General features: G+C 51.7%; 1 protein-coding gene across 1 annotated transcript in view; it reads left to right on the top strand.

Annotated features, from left to right (window-relative positions):
* Positions 1–15,221, top strand: part of ITPRID1 (ITPR interacting domain containing 1) — an 85,658-nt gene extending 70,437 nt beyond the window's left edge. The window contains exons 10-14 of the mRNA XM_045826995.1: positions 7,898–7,980; positions 8,289–9,587; positions 13,430–13,557; positions 14,319–14,430; positions 14,916–15,221. Of these exons, the coding sequence (XP_045682951.1) occupies positions 7,898–7,980; positions 8,289–9,587; positions 13,430–13,557; positions 14,319–14,430; positions 14,916–15,221 (1,928 nt within the window). The remainder of the gene's footprint in view (positions 1–7,897; positions 7,981–8,288; positions 9,588–13,429; positions 13,558–14,318; positions 14,431–14,915) is intronic.
* The last annotated feature ends 1,026 nt before the right edge of the window (positions 15,222–16,247 follow it).

The raw sequence follows: 16,247 nt of genomic DNA, 5'->3' as shown, positions 1-16,247 counted from the left end.
AGATGATTTTATTTTATTTGGTTGCTTAGAAGGCATACCTTGTGAATTACATGTTTCTAAAACAAATATGTTGGGGAAGATGTTCTGGGTATTTTCCCTTGTCATCAATTTAAATTAAAGGGCATTCCTAGTATTTTTTTACCACATAGTTTACCCTTAACCTGTGGCTTTGCCCTCAGACAAGCTCATCAGACGCTGAGCTGTCTCTTTCGATTTTCCCCACCGATCCCCCAGGTCCTGGCGCAGAACGCCCAGTCAGTAAACGCTGCAGTTAAAGGGGTGGAAATTATATATCAAATGCTTTTTAATAAAACTTTAAAATGACTTGGAAGCAATAAAAAATAACATCAGTAATAGGGAGAAAAGGGGACATGACGATATTCTTTAGAGAATCATTAAAATGAGCAGGACCAAGAGACAAAAGGGACTCAGTGTGACAGTTACGGAGAGCAGTGTCCCAGTGCTCTGTCCATCTTTCCTCCACACTTGCCTGAGCTGAGGTTACCCCCGCCTCTTTGTTTATGAAAAAGCAGAGTAATCTGAATTAACCTGAAAAGGTACAGGGCTGTGTGAGCACGAGGTGAGCCATGGCATTTGTGACAGTCTGGTCCATGGTGCCGGGGGCCTGTCACTCAGGCAGGAAAGAGATGCCCATTCAAAGGGCTTCTCTGAGAAGATTTTTGAAAAGAACTATGGACTGAGTGGGGCTGGATTCCGGAGTCGGTAAGAGGTGGGGAGACACTCCCAGGCTAGCAGGAGTAGCGAGCCGTGGTCACCCATAAGTCTGAAAAAGCAGAGGGAGAGACTCGTGTTCCTGGAGCCTGGCAGAGGAGGAAGCCCCAGAAGGGAAGCCCCCCCAGGAGCTCTGGCAGGACGCTCTGCAGCTGTTCTCAGAAGGACGAGGTGCCGAGTCAATACCCCACGCTCTTTCTCCTGCCCTCGGTCTCCTACCTCCACGGCACCTCCTATCGACTGAACACATGTGGCAGCCCGGAGCACAGACGGGGCAGAGAATGACCGGACTGGGGACAGTGGAGCTGAGGAGGGGCAAAGGGGAACCAACACACCAGCCGCCCGGAGGCTCCCCTTGTCTCTGATGCAGACACGCGTCCCACACGGTCCCTGGAAGGCAGCGGGGGGAAAAGCAGGAGCCTGGTTTCGGATGGAAATCCTGGTTCTCCAGCGCAGTGACTGCAATTTGTTTTCCTTCTCCATCCTGGGTTATTACTGCTGATCAAGCATACTGCCGTGTGAAAGGACTTCTACCGCCTCTGACTGTCTGCGCATTTGACACTGACAATCGCCTGACCATCCACTGTTTGCTCCCAGGCAGCTGCACGGGAGAACGAACAGTGGGACTGGTCGCCTCCACAAGCGCGGCAGCTGAATCAGGACAGACATGAGAAGCTCCAAAGAAATCGGTGTTATGAAATTTGCAACCCAGCTGTTGTCTCAAGTGGTGATGGGGACAAGTGTTCGTTTTGTGCTGGAAACTTCTATTCTTCATGTTGAAATACAAGATGAGCACCGGGTCTAAATTAAAATCTGCCATCACATTCTTCCAGGACAATGAAGGCAGCTTTGCTGTTAAGGTTTTAGCTTGTTTCTCCCACGAGTCTGCGTGACCAGCCCCTGACTGCTTCATGCCTCTTCCTCCGGGGGGCAGAGGAGGGGCCGAGAGAGGTCGCCAAGTCACTCGCTCTGAATATCTTACTCCACAGTGTCTTTTCAGTGTGTTGAGGTGGTGTGTCGTTAAGACAGGTTTTAAGAGAATGGTATTGGAAATACGCCCGAGGAAGCAGTGTGGATGATGTATGTTGGGAATGCAACGCTCAGACCGCAGGACCGACAGAGAAGGTTCTTGGCGCTCACTTCCCTCTCAACCAGCATCTGCCTGTTAGACACCAGGAGGTCACGGGGGCTCGTCCGTTGAGTTTTAAAGTGGAAAGTTGGCAAATCAGGAACTCTGTGCCCTTTCAAGCTGTCCGTGGCCTGTCCTCTCCAGCACGTGAACAGCGACTTGGCCCACAGCAAGACGCGCCTCAGAACTGCAGCGGACACACTCAGACTGCAGAACGGAGGTCGGCGTTCGCCTCGACAGGAGGGAACAACCACGGCCCCAGACGAGCTACGTCAAATCCCACAAGCACGCGGATGAAATCATTCCTCCAGTTCTCAAAACGTGTGTTTGTTTCTCCGTGTCGAAACAGAGGCTGACCTCGGGCTGACAACACGGGGAACTCACTCGTCCAGACTGCCGCAGCCTGGGCTGCATGTGTAGACTAAAATATCCCGAGGCCGGCCAGGGCCTCCTCTGCTCCGTGCTGGTCGCAAGGTATCACAGCCTCGACCAGGCTGCGGGTGCCAGATGTCACCGCACGCACTGCTAAGAGCTCATTCGAAAGTACGCGACACAGAGCCTGCAAGCCCCGCCCTGCGAGGGCTGGCTCCAAGGCCCTGGGGAGACTGACGCAGAGGGGAAAGGCCTGGGGAGGACGGGAGAGCTGCCTTGCAAGGGGCTGGTCGGACTGCTCCACACTGCGCCGCGGAGCACATTTGGTTCAGTGTAAAAGCATTTTCTAAAACGTACGGTATGTTCTGACTACGTAAGAGTAGGTCCATGTCACGTGAGTGTAAAAGCCAAGGCTAGATGGCCATCTACAAGGAACGTCCTGGAAGGGATTCCTGCATTGGACGGCAGGCGGCACCATCCTGACTTCCTACGTGGGTGCCTGTGGAGTGACCTCAACCCACTCCCAAGTGCACACAACCCACCCTGCTCCCTGTTGTCTGAACGCAGCTGCTCCCCACGCTCGCCGCTGCCCGGCCCCTGACGGCCGTGGAGTTGGCATGCCTGAACTGTCCAGCCGGAGATCGCTTGCTGCCACGCCTCACTCCAGAGTTGTCACGGAACTTCCCACCATTCGGGGACGGGAGAGAGAGGAACGTGGCAAAGGGGTGGGCAAAGTAGAATGGTGAAGGAAAGATGAAGAGGGCAGCCCCCAAAGAGTCTCAGGCTGAATGTTCCTTTGGCTTGACACAACTCCAGCGCACCTCGCCCCCGAAAGCCTCCTGCCGTTTTCTCTGCCCTCATTCACCTCGTAATTCCAAAGGCTTTTCCCCACCGAGCCACTCGGAACTCAGGCTAAGTTAAGTGTGAAGCTGGCCATTAGGATTCGGAAGCTTCTATTACCAGGCCAGCTCAGAAAAGCAGCCCTCAGTGGACTTTCCCTAGAAGACAGCCATGTCATTCACTTGCAGGGCCCTGGCTCCTCCGTGCTGCGCTGCGGTCGGTGCGAGGCTGCCACCTGCTGCTCGTCCGGACAAAGTGCCCGAGGCGTCCGTCACCTCCTCCCAGGCAGAGAGGTTTCAGAAGGTGGACCCATCCACCATTGTGGGGAAGGCAAAATCTAACTCTGTGAAAGGAGTCCTGTGCTGCAAAGGGGAATCTCTAGTAAATGTTAATATTAATAATTATACTCACTAATGAAATTGATATTAATAAATAGTAATTGAGTAGTTCGTTAATATTAAGATGCTATTCAGCAAAAATTTATATCTATCATTATGTCATCTTTCTACATATGCATAAGTCTTCATGTATATATTATTGGATAGTGTTCTCACTGCAACCCCACAGGTAAAATATTGTTACCATATCCATTTTTTCCCCGTGAGGAACAGACTCGGAGGGCACAGTGGCAGGCCCAGGATCGCGCCATGAGTAAGTGGGAGAGTCAGACTCTGAATGCAGCAGCTCCTAGAGGTGTGAGCAGGGCACAGCAAACATTTTACGTGGAGCCTTCACTCCAAAATAGAGCTTGTCCGGAAGGTGTTAAGAATAGGGATGCGCCAGGACCCTTCAGAGCTTAGGGTGCAGACTCTGCACCAAAGCATGTAGACAGACAAGAAGTTCCAGATCTGTTTTGTCCATCCTTCAGCAAGGTTAGGCCCTCGGGGTGAATACCTTTTGGGCCCCGCCCCTATTCATTCCACAGCCTGGGGGTTAGAGGGAGGGGCAGAGGGCAGTGCCGTCTGGCCCGCTTCTTCTGTCTGCTCGCTTTGTTCCCTGCGTGGAGACAAAGCAGGGATGCAGGGCGAACGGGCTGTGGTGGGGCCTGAGGCACACAAGGCGGGCTTTGACCAGGAGGTTTGCATAGAGAGAGTCCTCGGAGAGGCTCCAGCCCTTTGAATAGAACCAAAAAAATTTTGAAAGTCTGCATTGAGCTTTTGAAAGGTTTCTATTATAATCACCATTTATTTTATGCCCAGAGTTGCTATAAGTAGGCTTCTTTCTAACTCTAAAAGGATCTGAAGAATTTTAATATTGGCCGAGTGAATTATAACAAGAGCAGTGAAGTGTTAAATATTGCACAATATTGTAGAAATCATTGCACAATTTTCTATTATACACAATGCATGTACACTATTTCCTTTGACAACAAGTAAACAAGTATTCTATCCACCCAGGTTAAAGCCTGGATAAAAATCGTGCATCACAGCTAAAGGAAAATTGTACAGGCAGTTCCTTCCATGCAAATGAACCAATTTTCTAACAGGTGTTTGGGGTTTTTTTTCCATCTTCTAAGTCTTTGTTATAAACCCCATACTACCTTGTCTTATTTTTGTTTAAATAGTCAAGTATCTTTTAAAAGATTTTGGTAACAAATCTTTAAAACACACCCACACAGGGTTGTTTTTTTTTCTTTCAGTACTTTAAAGAGGTTACTTCACTCTCTTCTCGCTTGAATTATTCCGATGAGAAATCTCCTGCCTTTCTCACCTTTGTTTCTTCTGCATGTCATGTGTCTTTTTTTCTCTGGCCTATTTTAAGACTTTCCTCTTGATCATTGGTGTTGGATAATTTCTTCTGGATGTGCCTGGTTACAGTTTTCTTCCTATTTCTTGTGTTTGGGGTTGGTTCACCTTCTCGAAACAAACACTTCTTGGAAACATTTTGTCTGGTGTGCCCTGTCTTCTTTGGGACATTCCAGTTACCCATGAACTCGGCTGCTTGGAGGTGTCCCAGGTTCCCTGATGCTGTTTCGGTTTTTTAAATTCCTGTTTTTGTGACCTCTGTCTTTTATTTGGGACTGTTTCTATGGCCCTGTCTTCAGTTTCACTGCTCTTTTCTTCTGCCATTTCCAAAACGCTATTAATCTCATCTAGTATAACTTTTACCTAAAACACTGCAGTTTTCACCTCTAGAATTTCCACCTGGGTGTATTTGAATATCTCGTAATCTCTACTTAACACATTTAATTTTTCTTGTGCTCCTTGAACATATGGACAATAGTAATAATCAGTGTTTTCATGTTCTTGTTTGCTAATTCTCACATCTGTGTCAGTTTTAGGTTCATTTCCATGGATTGATTTTGATTTTTTCTTCTCGCTATGGGTCATATTTTCCGGATTCATTGCACACCTAGTAGTTTTCATGAGATGCTGGATATGGTGGGTTTGACCAGTGGGTGCTGGGTGTTACTGTGTTGCCGTGAATATTCTTCAGCTTAGGTCTGAGACACAGTTGGGTTACTTGGAGACAGTTTGATCATTTTAGATCTTCACTTTAAGAGCTGTTAGGTGGGAATACCACCCACTTGAGGGCTGATTATTCCTCAGTCCTGAGGCAAGACCCGGCTGAGTGCTGTGTCCTGCTGATGCTCCGTGAAGTACGGGGCTTGGGCCCCTGGCTGGAGGGAGCGAGCACCATTCCAGGCCTGGGTGAGTGTTGGGCATTGTGTCTTCTAATCCCTCCCCATGCTCCTTTCCACAGTCTTCTGGGTCTTCTCCTGTGCACAAGCTGATCAGTATTCAGCTGCGTACTCAACGGGGCCCCGTCGAGTTCTCTCTCTGTGCAGCTCTCTCCTTCCCACGCCTGTCTCTGTGAGCTGGAGCTGGCACTGTCCTTCCAGACTCTCAGTTCTGCCTCCCCAGCCTGGGGGGTCACTGGCCCTGCAGCAGGACCTGCAAACGCTCTCAGGGTGACTGTAGGGTTCACACTCTCTGTGTTTTTAATGACCTGAGGTCCATTTTCCCCAAACTGTATTTTCATAGACTTTGTCCAGTTTTTTAGTTGTTTAGGTAGTAGGGGAATCTCATTTTTGTTACTCCAGCTTGCCAGAAGCAGAGGTCTTGTTTAGGTCTATGACTAGTAAGTGTACCCTTCATTATGTGACACGAAATAACAGCTGTGTCAAAGGACATTGTGACCTCAAAACTTTGCTCAAATTTCCTTCATCTCTCTAGGCTTCAGCCATTGAAGACTGACATCCTCTGACTTGTAGCCATTCATTTTATTTGAAGTGAATTCACGAACATGGAGTTTATAAATTTTTAATTCTACAAATCTAAGCTTCTTTCTGTCTATGTTGACCTCAGGGGGAGGCAGCTGGGATGTGGGCTGGTAGACACCACCCCCCACCCCCTGGAACTCCATCTCCACTTTGTCGGACACGTGGGCAGGAAAGGCTGGTCGGAGGCAGTCCTACAATGGAGGCGGCGCTGCTGCCCTTGGTAGTGGAGCTGACCTTGACCGTTGGGCCTGGAACACACAAGCAGAGGCTGGGTTGTTCGTCTTTCCCTTTGAAGTCTTCTGCAGCAGCTAGTCCTTCACGCCAAGACAAATCCCCTACTTCTCCCTTAGGTACCGGATATCCAAGCACTGCACCCGCCAGCCATCAGCTCTTCCCTTCAGCCCACTCCCCAGACCCACGCCCTGTCTTGTCTTCTCCTCCTTCCGCTGTTGGTGTTATGAGGAAACTACATCCCAAACCCCCTCTTCCCAAGACCTCCTGGTCTAGCCCATACTGTAGTGTAGCTGGACACATTTCTCATTAAAGAAGAGGGAAAAATCCCACCATTTCATCTTTGGCTGGGTAACTCCCTAGCCACCACCCACTTCCCCCACACCCATTAACATAACCGGCTATTTATGTAAGAAGGTACAGACAGGCTTAGAATTTCAAGACGGGCCTGCTTAGAGAGTCGTTGCCTGCCCACATGCAACCTTGCTCCTCCTCTGCCCCTCCCAGCCTCTCGAAATGACAGGAGCAGCACTGTCAAAAGTGAGCAGGGACTGGTGGTCATATAAAGCAGAGTCCAGACGAGGTTTGTAAGGGGTTCCCAGCCAACGTTTATCCCAAAGAATAAGAATATGTATGTCTTAGCCCATTTGGGCTGCTGGAGCAGAACACCATACACTGGGTGACTTAACAACAGACGTTTATTTCTCACAGTTCTGGAGGCCGGAAGTCCAAGGTCAAGGTGCCTGCAGATCCCGTGTCTGGCGAGGGCCCGTTTCCTGGCTCACAGATGCTCACCTCTTGCTGTGTCCCCGCCTGGTGGAAGGACGGAAGGACGAGGGAGCTCTCTGGGGTGTCCTTCATAAGGGCACTAATCCCCTTAATAAGAGCCCCAACCTCATTGCCAGATAACCTCCCAAAGGGCCTGCTCCCTAATACTGCCACCTTGGGGGTTAGAATTTCAGCATGTGAATTTGGAGCAGGGGGTACACAAACATTCACTTACATACAGATGTATGAATTTGGGGTTCTATTGTTTATTGTTAGCATGACATGTAAGGCATGTGCATCTCCCTCTGGATTTCCTTCCCCTCAGTAAAGACCCATTTCACAGTCACTGTTATTCTCAGACACGTTAGTGCCTCTGCTCTGTTTCATGGTGTACTCCTTGTATTAGGAAACCAGTGATGCAGTTTTACATGGACCCTCTGACCGTCGGGGGGGAAGTTCTTGGAACTGCCTCTCTCGCTTCTCCTTCCCTGCAGCAGGCGTTTGGAGGGTCTACGGCACGTCGGGCACTTGGGGGCTTGGAGCCCCGTTGTGTCGGCCTGTTCGCACCGTGCTCACCCTGGCCTCTTCCCTCCTTTCCGCAGGTGCCACAGTGAGCAGAGCCAACAGCTGCCAGTCGGACAGCAGCGGGTTCCTGGAGGAACCGCCGGAACCACCAGCCTGGCAGGTGGACGGCCACCCCAGAAGGGTCGGAACAGGGAGGGAGGAAGTACAAGTTCCCAGTGTGCTGCTGAGATCAGAAAGGGCAGTTGATGCTGAGAAGACAATGCCCCAGGCCCCCAAGGGACAGGGGACATTACACAGGGTGCCAGGAAGCTCAGCATTCCTCTGCCTTTTATTTTCTTTTAATTTTGCTAAACAAATAAGCTGAGCTTCATGATGGTAACAAAAGGGGGGGAAAAGAAAGCACATACTAAGCCTAGTGCCTCCCCCACCTTCCTGACGCCTTTGCCCCCTCCCTGGCTTCTTCCACAGGTGCCTTCCTTGCCTGCAGGCCAGGGCCCTGCCGAGGAGGGATGCACAGGCCCAGGCGGCCAGAGCCCGCGCTTAGGGTCCGCCCAGCACTGCCAGCGAGACTCCGAGGAGTCCAGCTCCAAGAGTGGGGCGAGTACGTCCTTTTCTAGCCAAGACTGGAATGTCTTAGAAGACAAGTCCCCAGAACTGGAGGTGGAGAAGGAGTCTCAGCCCGAGGCCATGGGGGTGCAGCCAGGACTGTTCACCTCAGATGTGGCCCTGAGCTGGGCCACCGCTGGAGGAGATCGCCCAGGGAAAGACAGCCACCAGAGGCAGCCCCCGCCCGTGCCCCGCACTCAGCATGAGGCCAACATTGGCAGGACTCCCCGCCGGGGTGATTGGCCCCCGGAGTTCCTGGTGACCGAAGGGGGCCATGGGTTTCTGCAGCCTGAGGGAGCCAGGGAGGTGCACGTGCAAAGCCCCCCCTGGGAGCCTCACACGTCTCCGGGAACGGATGGTGCTCCGGACAAGTCCCTGCCCGCCGGCTCCGGGGCCCCGGGAGGAGCGGGAAGCAGTGACACCTGTCTTGACTTCAGCCACCGCTCCCAGACACGAGGAAGTCCACCACCACCTGTCCCCAAGAACGGCGCAGTCAGGACCTCTGCAGTGGCCCTTAGTCACACATCCGAAAAGGCTGTACCCCACGTAAATACGCTGTCTGGGGGTGCTGCTCCCCAAGCAAAGCCAAGGTGTGGGGCTTTGGGTCAGATACCACCCTGGACAGAACCTGAGCTGGGAGCCCTTCCTTCCGGCGCTGACTCAGATGCCGCCGGCTCCGAGTCCGTGACAGTGCAGCTGTCCTCCAGTCTGGTGTCAGCTGCCCAGAGTGCTGTGGCCTGGGGGACTCCTTCTGGAAGAACAAGTTCAAAACGCACTGTGGGGGACCCTGTAACCACGACACGACCAGTTCTGGGGACAGGAGCCAGACAGTTCAGTGATGTTTCTGTTCAGACTTGTGAATGGGAGCCCAGGTCCTGGCGCTGCTGCTCAGTGCAAAGGAACAAGGCCCAGCCCCTCACCAAATCCGTCTCCCTAGACACCGGCTTCCCCAGTAGCTGCCCGGTGTACATCTGCCGTGCCGCACCTGCCCACTGCCGGGGCTGCTGTCACCACCATCCCCACTGCCACTCGGCGGGACCGGGCCCTGGCCCAGTGTCCTCAGCCTGCAGGCACAGCCCAAGCTCTCAGGGTCACTTGGAGACCCAGTGCATGAAGGCCTTGGAAGTCCTGCAGGACACCGCAGTAAGGGAGCTGTGCTCTGTGAGTATGACCTCTCCAAAAGGGGTATGGGGGGGGTGGCACAGACGAGGCAACAGACTGCAAAGGGGTGCTGTTTGGGCTGCCTTCTCCACACAAGCTCTCGGGCACACCTTCCCGTTGCAAATCACGAGTGGTGTTTGTGGAGCGCTTTGTGGTTTACGGTCTTTTCTCACAAATGTCTGCTTCTTTTACGCTTCCTGGTACCTTGTGAGTTAAGGAAGGCAAATTTCATTTTCAATTCCTGTTGAACAGAGGGCTGTAGAACCTTATATAAATCCCTGTGGAAGGTTATAAACATGGCTGCATTGGAACCTCATCTACAATGCAGTCAAAGTAACTCATTCTCTGTCCTACCATCCCTTAGCTGTGTAGTCTCGCACAAGCCACCCAGGGTCTGTGAGCCCGACTCTGAGTAGCCCCCACAGTGTGGTGAGATCTGGCCACCGGAGAGTCACTCCTCCTGACCTGACTCTGTGACCTGTGGCACATCCTCAGGAGGTGAGGGCTTCCTGGGCCCAGCCCAGACTCATGTGTAAGGCTTAAAGGAACAGGAGTTTGGACAAGCATGCATATCGCCATCCCGTGTCTGCTAATACCTGGTCTCCCATCAGCTTAGCCCTCCCGCTTCTTACAATTGGCAATCATACCAAAAAATGATATTTTTATATCAAACAGATTTAGCATTATACACCTGCTGCAATGCATACTACATTAGGTTTTACTAGAAGATAATGCGTTTCTCTTTCTTTAAATCCAAGGAACCAGAAACATACACTCCAGGGAAACAACCACAACACACATACACGTGCATATTTGTACTCCTGTGCACACACACCCAGAGGCAGAAAAGCAAGTGAAAGTAAGGGATTTCACTCACCGGTGCAAGAGGGCACTTAACTAAATGAAAGGACAGACTCGGGAACGAAGAGAAAAAGCATCTGCAGTGAGTGAGCCCGGGCCTGCAGGCCCAAAAAACACCCTGGAGAGAAACATCTCCAAGTTAGCTGCTGGCTGCTAGTGAAGGATAGAAAAGTTCATAATTAATGAGAAAATTATCCAGAAAACAGGTCTTGGACCAAGTGGAGATTACAGGCAGAGATTGATGCCATCTCTTGACAACAGTGGGAGTTCCAAGCAGATGCCGAAATTAAAAGCGTTTTAGGTTAAAAGCTCAGGAAAACATCACTGCCGCACCCCCTCACATGGCAGCAGGTACCAGTGCAGAGAGAGACACACTCGGCTGGTCAATGCCATTTCCATGGTCGTGGGAGTCCCCCGAGATGATGGTTTACTGGCATAATTAAATGTTTGCGCATAAGTGAATTCTTCACAATGATTTGTTCATTTAAAAATTTTCCAGAAAAGGAGATGTATCATAATAAATTAGATTTTTGGTATTAAGAAATTCTTTTTATAAAGTTTATGATTTAGATTTAAAGAAAAAGGAAAGCACACACTGTTTAGCCAGTTCAGAAGTTCATTGTTTCTGGGTGGCGTGGCTCTGGCCATTGAACTGGGCTAGTGGCGTGGGCCAGTAGAGCAGACCTTGCGTGATGTTGTGTTACAACGCAGCTCTTACATTGCACAAGAGTTCAGAACAGTATCCTCTTTTATTCATTCATTCATTCATTCATTCATTCATTTGCTGAAGGTTTTTCTTTTTTCTGGAACTCCTTCAATGCTTGTTCTGGAGTCCAGATGTATGTTCAGTGTTCCCAAATGGCCAGGAGGTGGCAGTGCTTCAGAATTTTCTAACCTACTCCATGGCCAGGGAGCCCCAGGCCAGGTATCTCAGCCCCTACCCGACCTTCCAAGTACAAAACCTAAAATAACTAGAAGAAACAGACCATTCAGTCATGACGATGTTAAGCCTGCTTGAGCAGCCTATGTCCATGTACCTGGTCTCACTGGCCGTGGAATGTTGTCCAATGTAGGAATCTGCTAGGACCACACATCAGGTCCCTCCAAAGGGACAAGTAACTTCTCCGGGCGGCCAGCCACACTGCAGCCCCCGCTGTGACTCAGAGAGAAGAATGACCCGGCACGCTTGAGTTTGAAATTCGACTGCCACATTCTGACCTTGGACAATGTGGTTAACCATTCTGGGTCACGGCACTTTATCTCGAAAAGAAGTCCTTCATGGTCTCTAAGATCTTGTGTGGCTTGAAGAGCCATAATTGTCACCTTTTTTTTAAGATTTTATTTATTTATTTTTAGAGAGGGAAGGGAGGGAGAGAGAGAGAAAAAAAAAACATCAATGTGCGGTTGCTGAGGGTCATGGCCTGCAACCCAGGCATGCACCCTGACTGGGAATCGAACCTGCGACACTTTGGTTCGCAGCCCGCACTCAGTCCACTGAGCTATGCCAGCCAGGTAATTGTCACCTTTCGGACACTCTTGCCAATACCAAGAATGCCTCAGACACGCCTCTAATGAACTCAGGTGCACTCACACGGAAGCAAAAGTAACTAGAGAGCTTTGCTATACAAATATGTTCTTTGACATAAAAATTAGAGGATAGAATCAAAACCGAACTCTCTAATAAGCAAAATGATGGAGAGCTTTCAATAGAAAAATAGTATTCCTAGGAAAATAACTTTTATTATAATTCCAGTTTTAAAAAAATACACCATCAGGCTGCCGGGATCTTGGCCATGTGGTTTTGAGGAGAAGGGTAAGAAATCTGGGGCTTCTTCAAAGCAGGGCTGGGAGGAATTCACATAGCTGTAAGACTGGTTTCCATGGAAAGAAGAAGAAAGGTTGAAAAGAGACCTGCCTGAGAAATCAGTCTCCTTTCAGGAGCTTCCCAGAGCCCCAGCATCCTGCTCTCCACTGGCATCTCCTTGCTCTCCCGTGTGCAAGGAATGCTGGGGAATGTAGTCTTTTTTACTAGACACAGTGCTGTCCCTAAGCTACTAGAGTTTGCTAATAAGAATGAAGGGGAGAAAGATAGCGGGTAGGCAACTAGCAGCCTCTGCCTCACCAATCAGAAAGGGGGTCTGAACCCATGGGCCTGGGTTTGGAGCGAGCATTAGGCTCCAGCCAGCTTTTCTGTCACTCGGTCAGTTGGGTAGGGATGATGGGCGTTTGGTTGATGGGTCCATTCAGAGCCTAGTCCAACCCGGGCTGGAGAACGAGGTGCCCTGTAAGAACTCAGCAGATCAGCAGAGTGCCTGACAAATGGGCAGGGCTTGGCGGCTGAAAGAAGATATTTAGATAAGGAAACCAAAGCATACAGAGAAAGTAAGGTTTAACGAGTGATCCCCTCAGGAGTGGTGCAGAGCAGGCCTGGGAGGGTGGTTCAGTCCCTGGTTCCAGTTCGTGGCGGGACAGGGTGCCTAGCCGTGCCTGCCTTCCTGTGGGCGGGCTTGTTAGCTGGCTGGAGGTGACCCCGGATTTCACCAGGGACTGCGGTTAAGCCAAGCTAAGACTAATAAGTGTTCCTAGAAGACTTTCCCTAAATAAATACAACCATCTGAACAGATGGGTTCAGTGCTACTGAGGTGCAGAGGGAGGCGGTACCCAGCAACAGTTAAACAGGGTGGACTCAACTTCACTAACCACCTGCCCTCCCTCTGGCCATTTCCCCCACCCTAACCTACAGGCACCCCTCCCCCAGACTGCCTTCCCTCCCAGCAACTTCCGCCGCCCTCCTGTCCCAGCCAGTGCTGCCTGCAGTGGCTTGGAGAGGCCGGAGGCTGGGCTTTCCCAGTTCTCTTCCCCACAGGTTAGCAGGACGGCAAAGCGGGGGACCAGACCCAGGTGGGACGGCAGCCTCCACCGCGGTAAACGGGCAGCGAATCAGAAGGACGGCCTTCTGAGCTCTTTCTGATGGTTCTCAGGGCACAGCCCACGAGATGGAAGCCATGCAGACGCTCTGCTGGTGTTTCCGGGAGCATTTAGAGGAAATGGAACAGCACCTTACAGGACAGCAGGCCCGCTTTTCCAGGGACATGTCGGAAGAGGAAAGGTAATTACACGTTCCTTTGAGGGAGCCAGAAGGGCGAGTTCCAGCCCACACACCTGAAGCCAGGAAAGGTGATCAGGGCGGGACAGAGGAGCACCCAGGAGCCACTGGCCAGCTTTGCCCCGGTTTTCATATTCTTGTTCTCTCAGTGGGAGTCTTTGAGAGCTGTTGGCTGGACAGCCACATGAACGCTTGAAGGCCAGGGCCCTCTGAGGTCAGAAGTGGGCCGTAGCTGGGTAGAAGCTATGCCAGGATTAGAAGAAACCCTAGCTAACAGCGTTCTTTAATCAATGGGATGGTCTCATGTAAGTACAAATGGCAGGTTTATGAGTTAGACAACCTGCGTTACTTTCACATAGACTAAAAAAAGTACACAACCCAAAAGGAGATTGGTAGTCGCCTGAGGTTGGGGGTAGGACCAGGGATCACTTGTGAAGAGCCACGAAGGTTCTTATTGGGAAGGCAGAAGCATCCCAAATCTGAGTGGTAACAGTTGCACAGCTTAATAAATTCACTAAAAATCATTGCATTGTACTGAACGTAGGTCAACTTCATGATGTGCAAGTTACTCTGCAACAGAGTTGTTCACAAAGAAAAACCCTGCCCTGGTAATACCCCTGTGTCTGCAACTGCTACCCGTGAAGAAGGGGCCACTCTCTTGCAAGGACTGTCAAAGGAGTGACCTCCATTTTGAGAGGAGCAGTGGAAGGCGGCCCTTGGGTGCAGGCGATGGTGAAATCGGACTTTCTGTTGTTTACCGGCAGGAAGGAGGCGGAGCACCTGCGAACCTTACGCAGAGCCCTGCGGCAGCAGGTGGAGGAGCTGGAGTTCCAGCTAGGAGACCGCGCTCGGCAAATCAGAGGAGGGATCCTGTTGGTACGGGGCGTGGGGCGAGGAGGCGAGGGGGCGTGGGGTGGGACCGCGTGCCGCCCACCGTAGCGGGGTGCGCTCAGTGGGAAACCGGAGTTTCAGTCTGCAGTCATTTCAGATTCCGGGGCTGTGCACCAGCCCCTTCGTTCTAAATGTGAAGAAGCTGAAGTCCAGAGCAGTGCACGGGCTTGCTCGTGGCCGCATGGCTAGCCAATGGTGATTCAGGATTAGAACTCAGGTCACCTGACCCCCGCCCGTGCCAGTCTTCCTCCCTGCCCCGTAAACAGTGTTGTTAGCCCACTTTCCAAATGAGAACAAGAGACACAGCTCTGGGCTGAACGTGGGCTAAGTCACGGCCAGCACCTGCCGCCAGCCCACAGGCCCACTCTGGCGAACTCCCCACCCGTCCACACCCTTCCCGCACGTCTGAGTTAGCTGTCTGGTGCATAGAAGGTAAGTCGTCACCCTTTTTGTTGTCGTTTTCCTTTTAGCAGCTGGAGCTCCTCACAGGAGAACCCCCTGAAAACCGTGCAAATCTGCACCAACACTACTGGACAGAGGACAGGAGGGGCCAGATCCCACGTGCCCAGGCCCACCCAGCCTTGTCCCCTGGGGCTGCCTTCCCTGCAGACAACAGCCAGCAGGCTTCCTGCCCGCGTGCAAGCCACGGGGCGGCCTGTCCTCCACTCGCCCTGGAGGGCCGCACGGGGATGTCTCCTCCAGCTCGGGAAGAGTCGGTCGCAGCCCTTTCGCCCCAGCGTCCTGCTGGGGAAACGGAGACAGATGTCTGCCTCTGAGTCGCAGTGGGCTTGTTGGCCTTCCAGCAAACGCAAGAGCACGTTCCAGCCGGGGAAGGATCTCTGCATTTCCCCACCGAGACTTGTATCCCCTAGCCTTTCATCGGCTATTTTTTAAAATATTCTACTGTCTGGCTAAACCTGGGGGGAACACGGAATATTCCAATTCTCCTTCATTCCAGAATAAGGGAGACCTACTGTGTGCCTGGCAGAGAGAATGTGTGGTGGCCAGCACAGGGACAGCCGGTCCTCTCTTCTCATCGATACCTTCTGCGACTAGAAGCAAAACGTTGTATCATGGAACCAATTTTGCCTCAGGCTAATTGCTATAAACAAGAGTTATGCCCCCGTGGCATTTAATCGACGCTATAATGAAGCAACGTTAGAAAAAAGGCACGTTACTTGAGGATCTGCTGTATACCTCCAAGTACGTACGGTGGGCAGTCCTCGCCCTGCTCCAATCTACAGCCCTCTCAGGGAGAGAATGGAAACTGTAAACGTAAATACGTGTGAACTGAAAACCTGGGTGAAAGTGCTTTGGAGGAGATGACTGTGTTTATGAAAGAGACAGGCAGCCAGGAGTCTGATTCAGGCCGGGGGATCGGGAGGGCCTGGTGGGGGGAGTGACGACAGGGGACCCGGGCACAGGGGCCGGCCGGAGGCATCCACGAAGCACCGACCGTGGGCCAGCGGGCCTCCCGTGCTTGGGACAGAGCTGTGAACAGACAGACGGGGTTTCTGCTCACAAAAAATTGGATGAAGAGTGAGAAACAACAAACAATTCCAACCCTGACCAGTGCTGCAGTGAGGACGAGCGTGTGGTGTGGGGTGAGAAGGGTGTGCGGGGGGTCAGGCTGGCCAGGGCCAGCCTTGCTAAGGCAGGTGAGGGAGGCAGAGGAAGCCGTGTGGAATCCTGGGGAAAAAACCATTTTTAAAGCAGAGGGGATGAGAGTGTCAGGCCCTGCGGCAGAAACAGTGAGCAGGGGACGGAGGGCCTGAGCAATGGGGGAGTGGAGGGACAGGAGT

The sequence above is a fragment of the Phyllostomus hastatus genome, unplaced genomic scaffold (genome assembly GCF_019186645.2).
Source record: "Phyllostomus hastatus isolate PE091 unplaced genomic scaffold, TTU_PhHast_1.1 phas_scaffold_78, whole genome shotgun sequence".
Taxonomy (NCBI): Eukaryota; Metazoa; Chordata; class Mammalia; order Chiroptera; family Phyllostomidae; genus Phyllostomus; species Phyllostomus hastatus.
The sequence above is the reverse complement of the archived record's forward strand: the minus strand, read 5'-3'. Positions and strand labels throughout refer to the sequence as shown.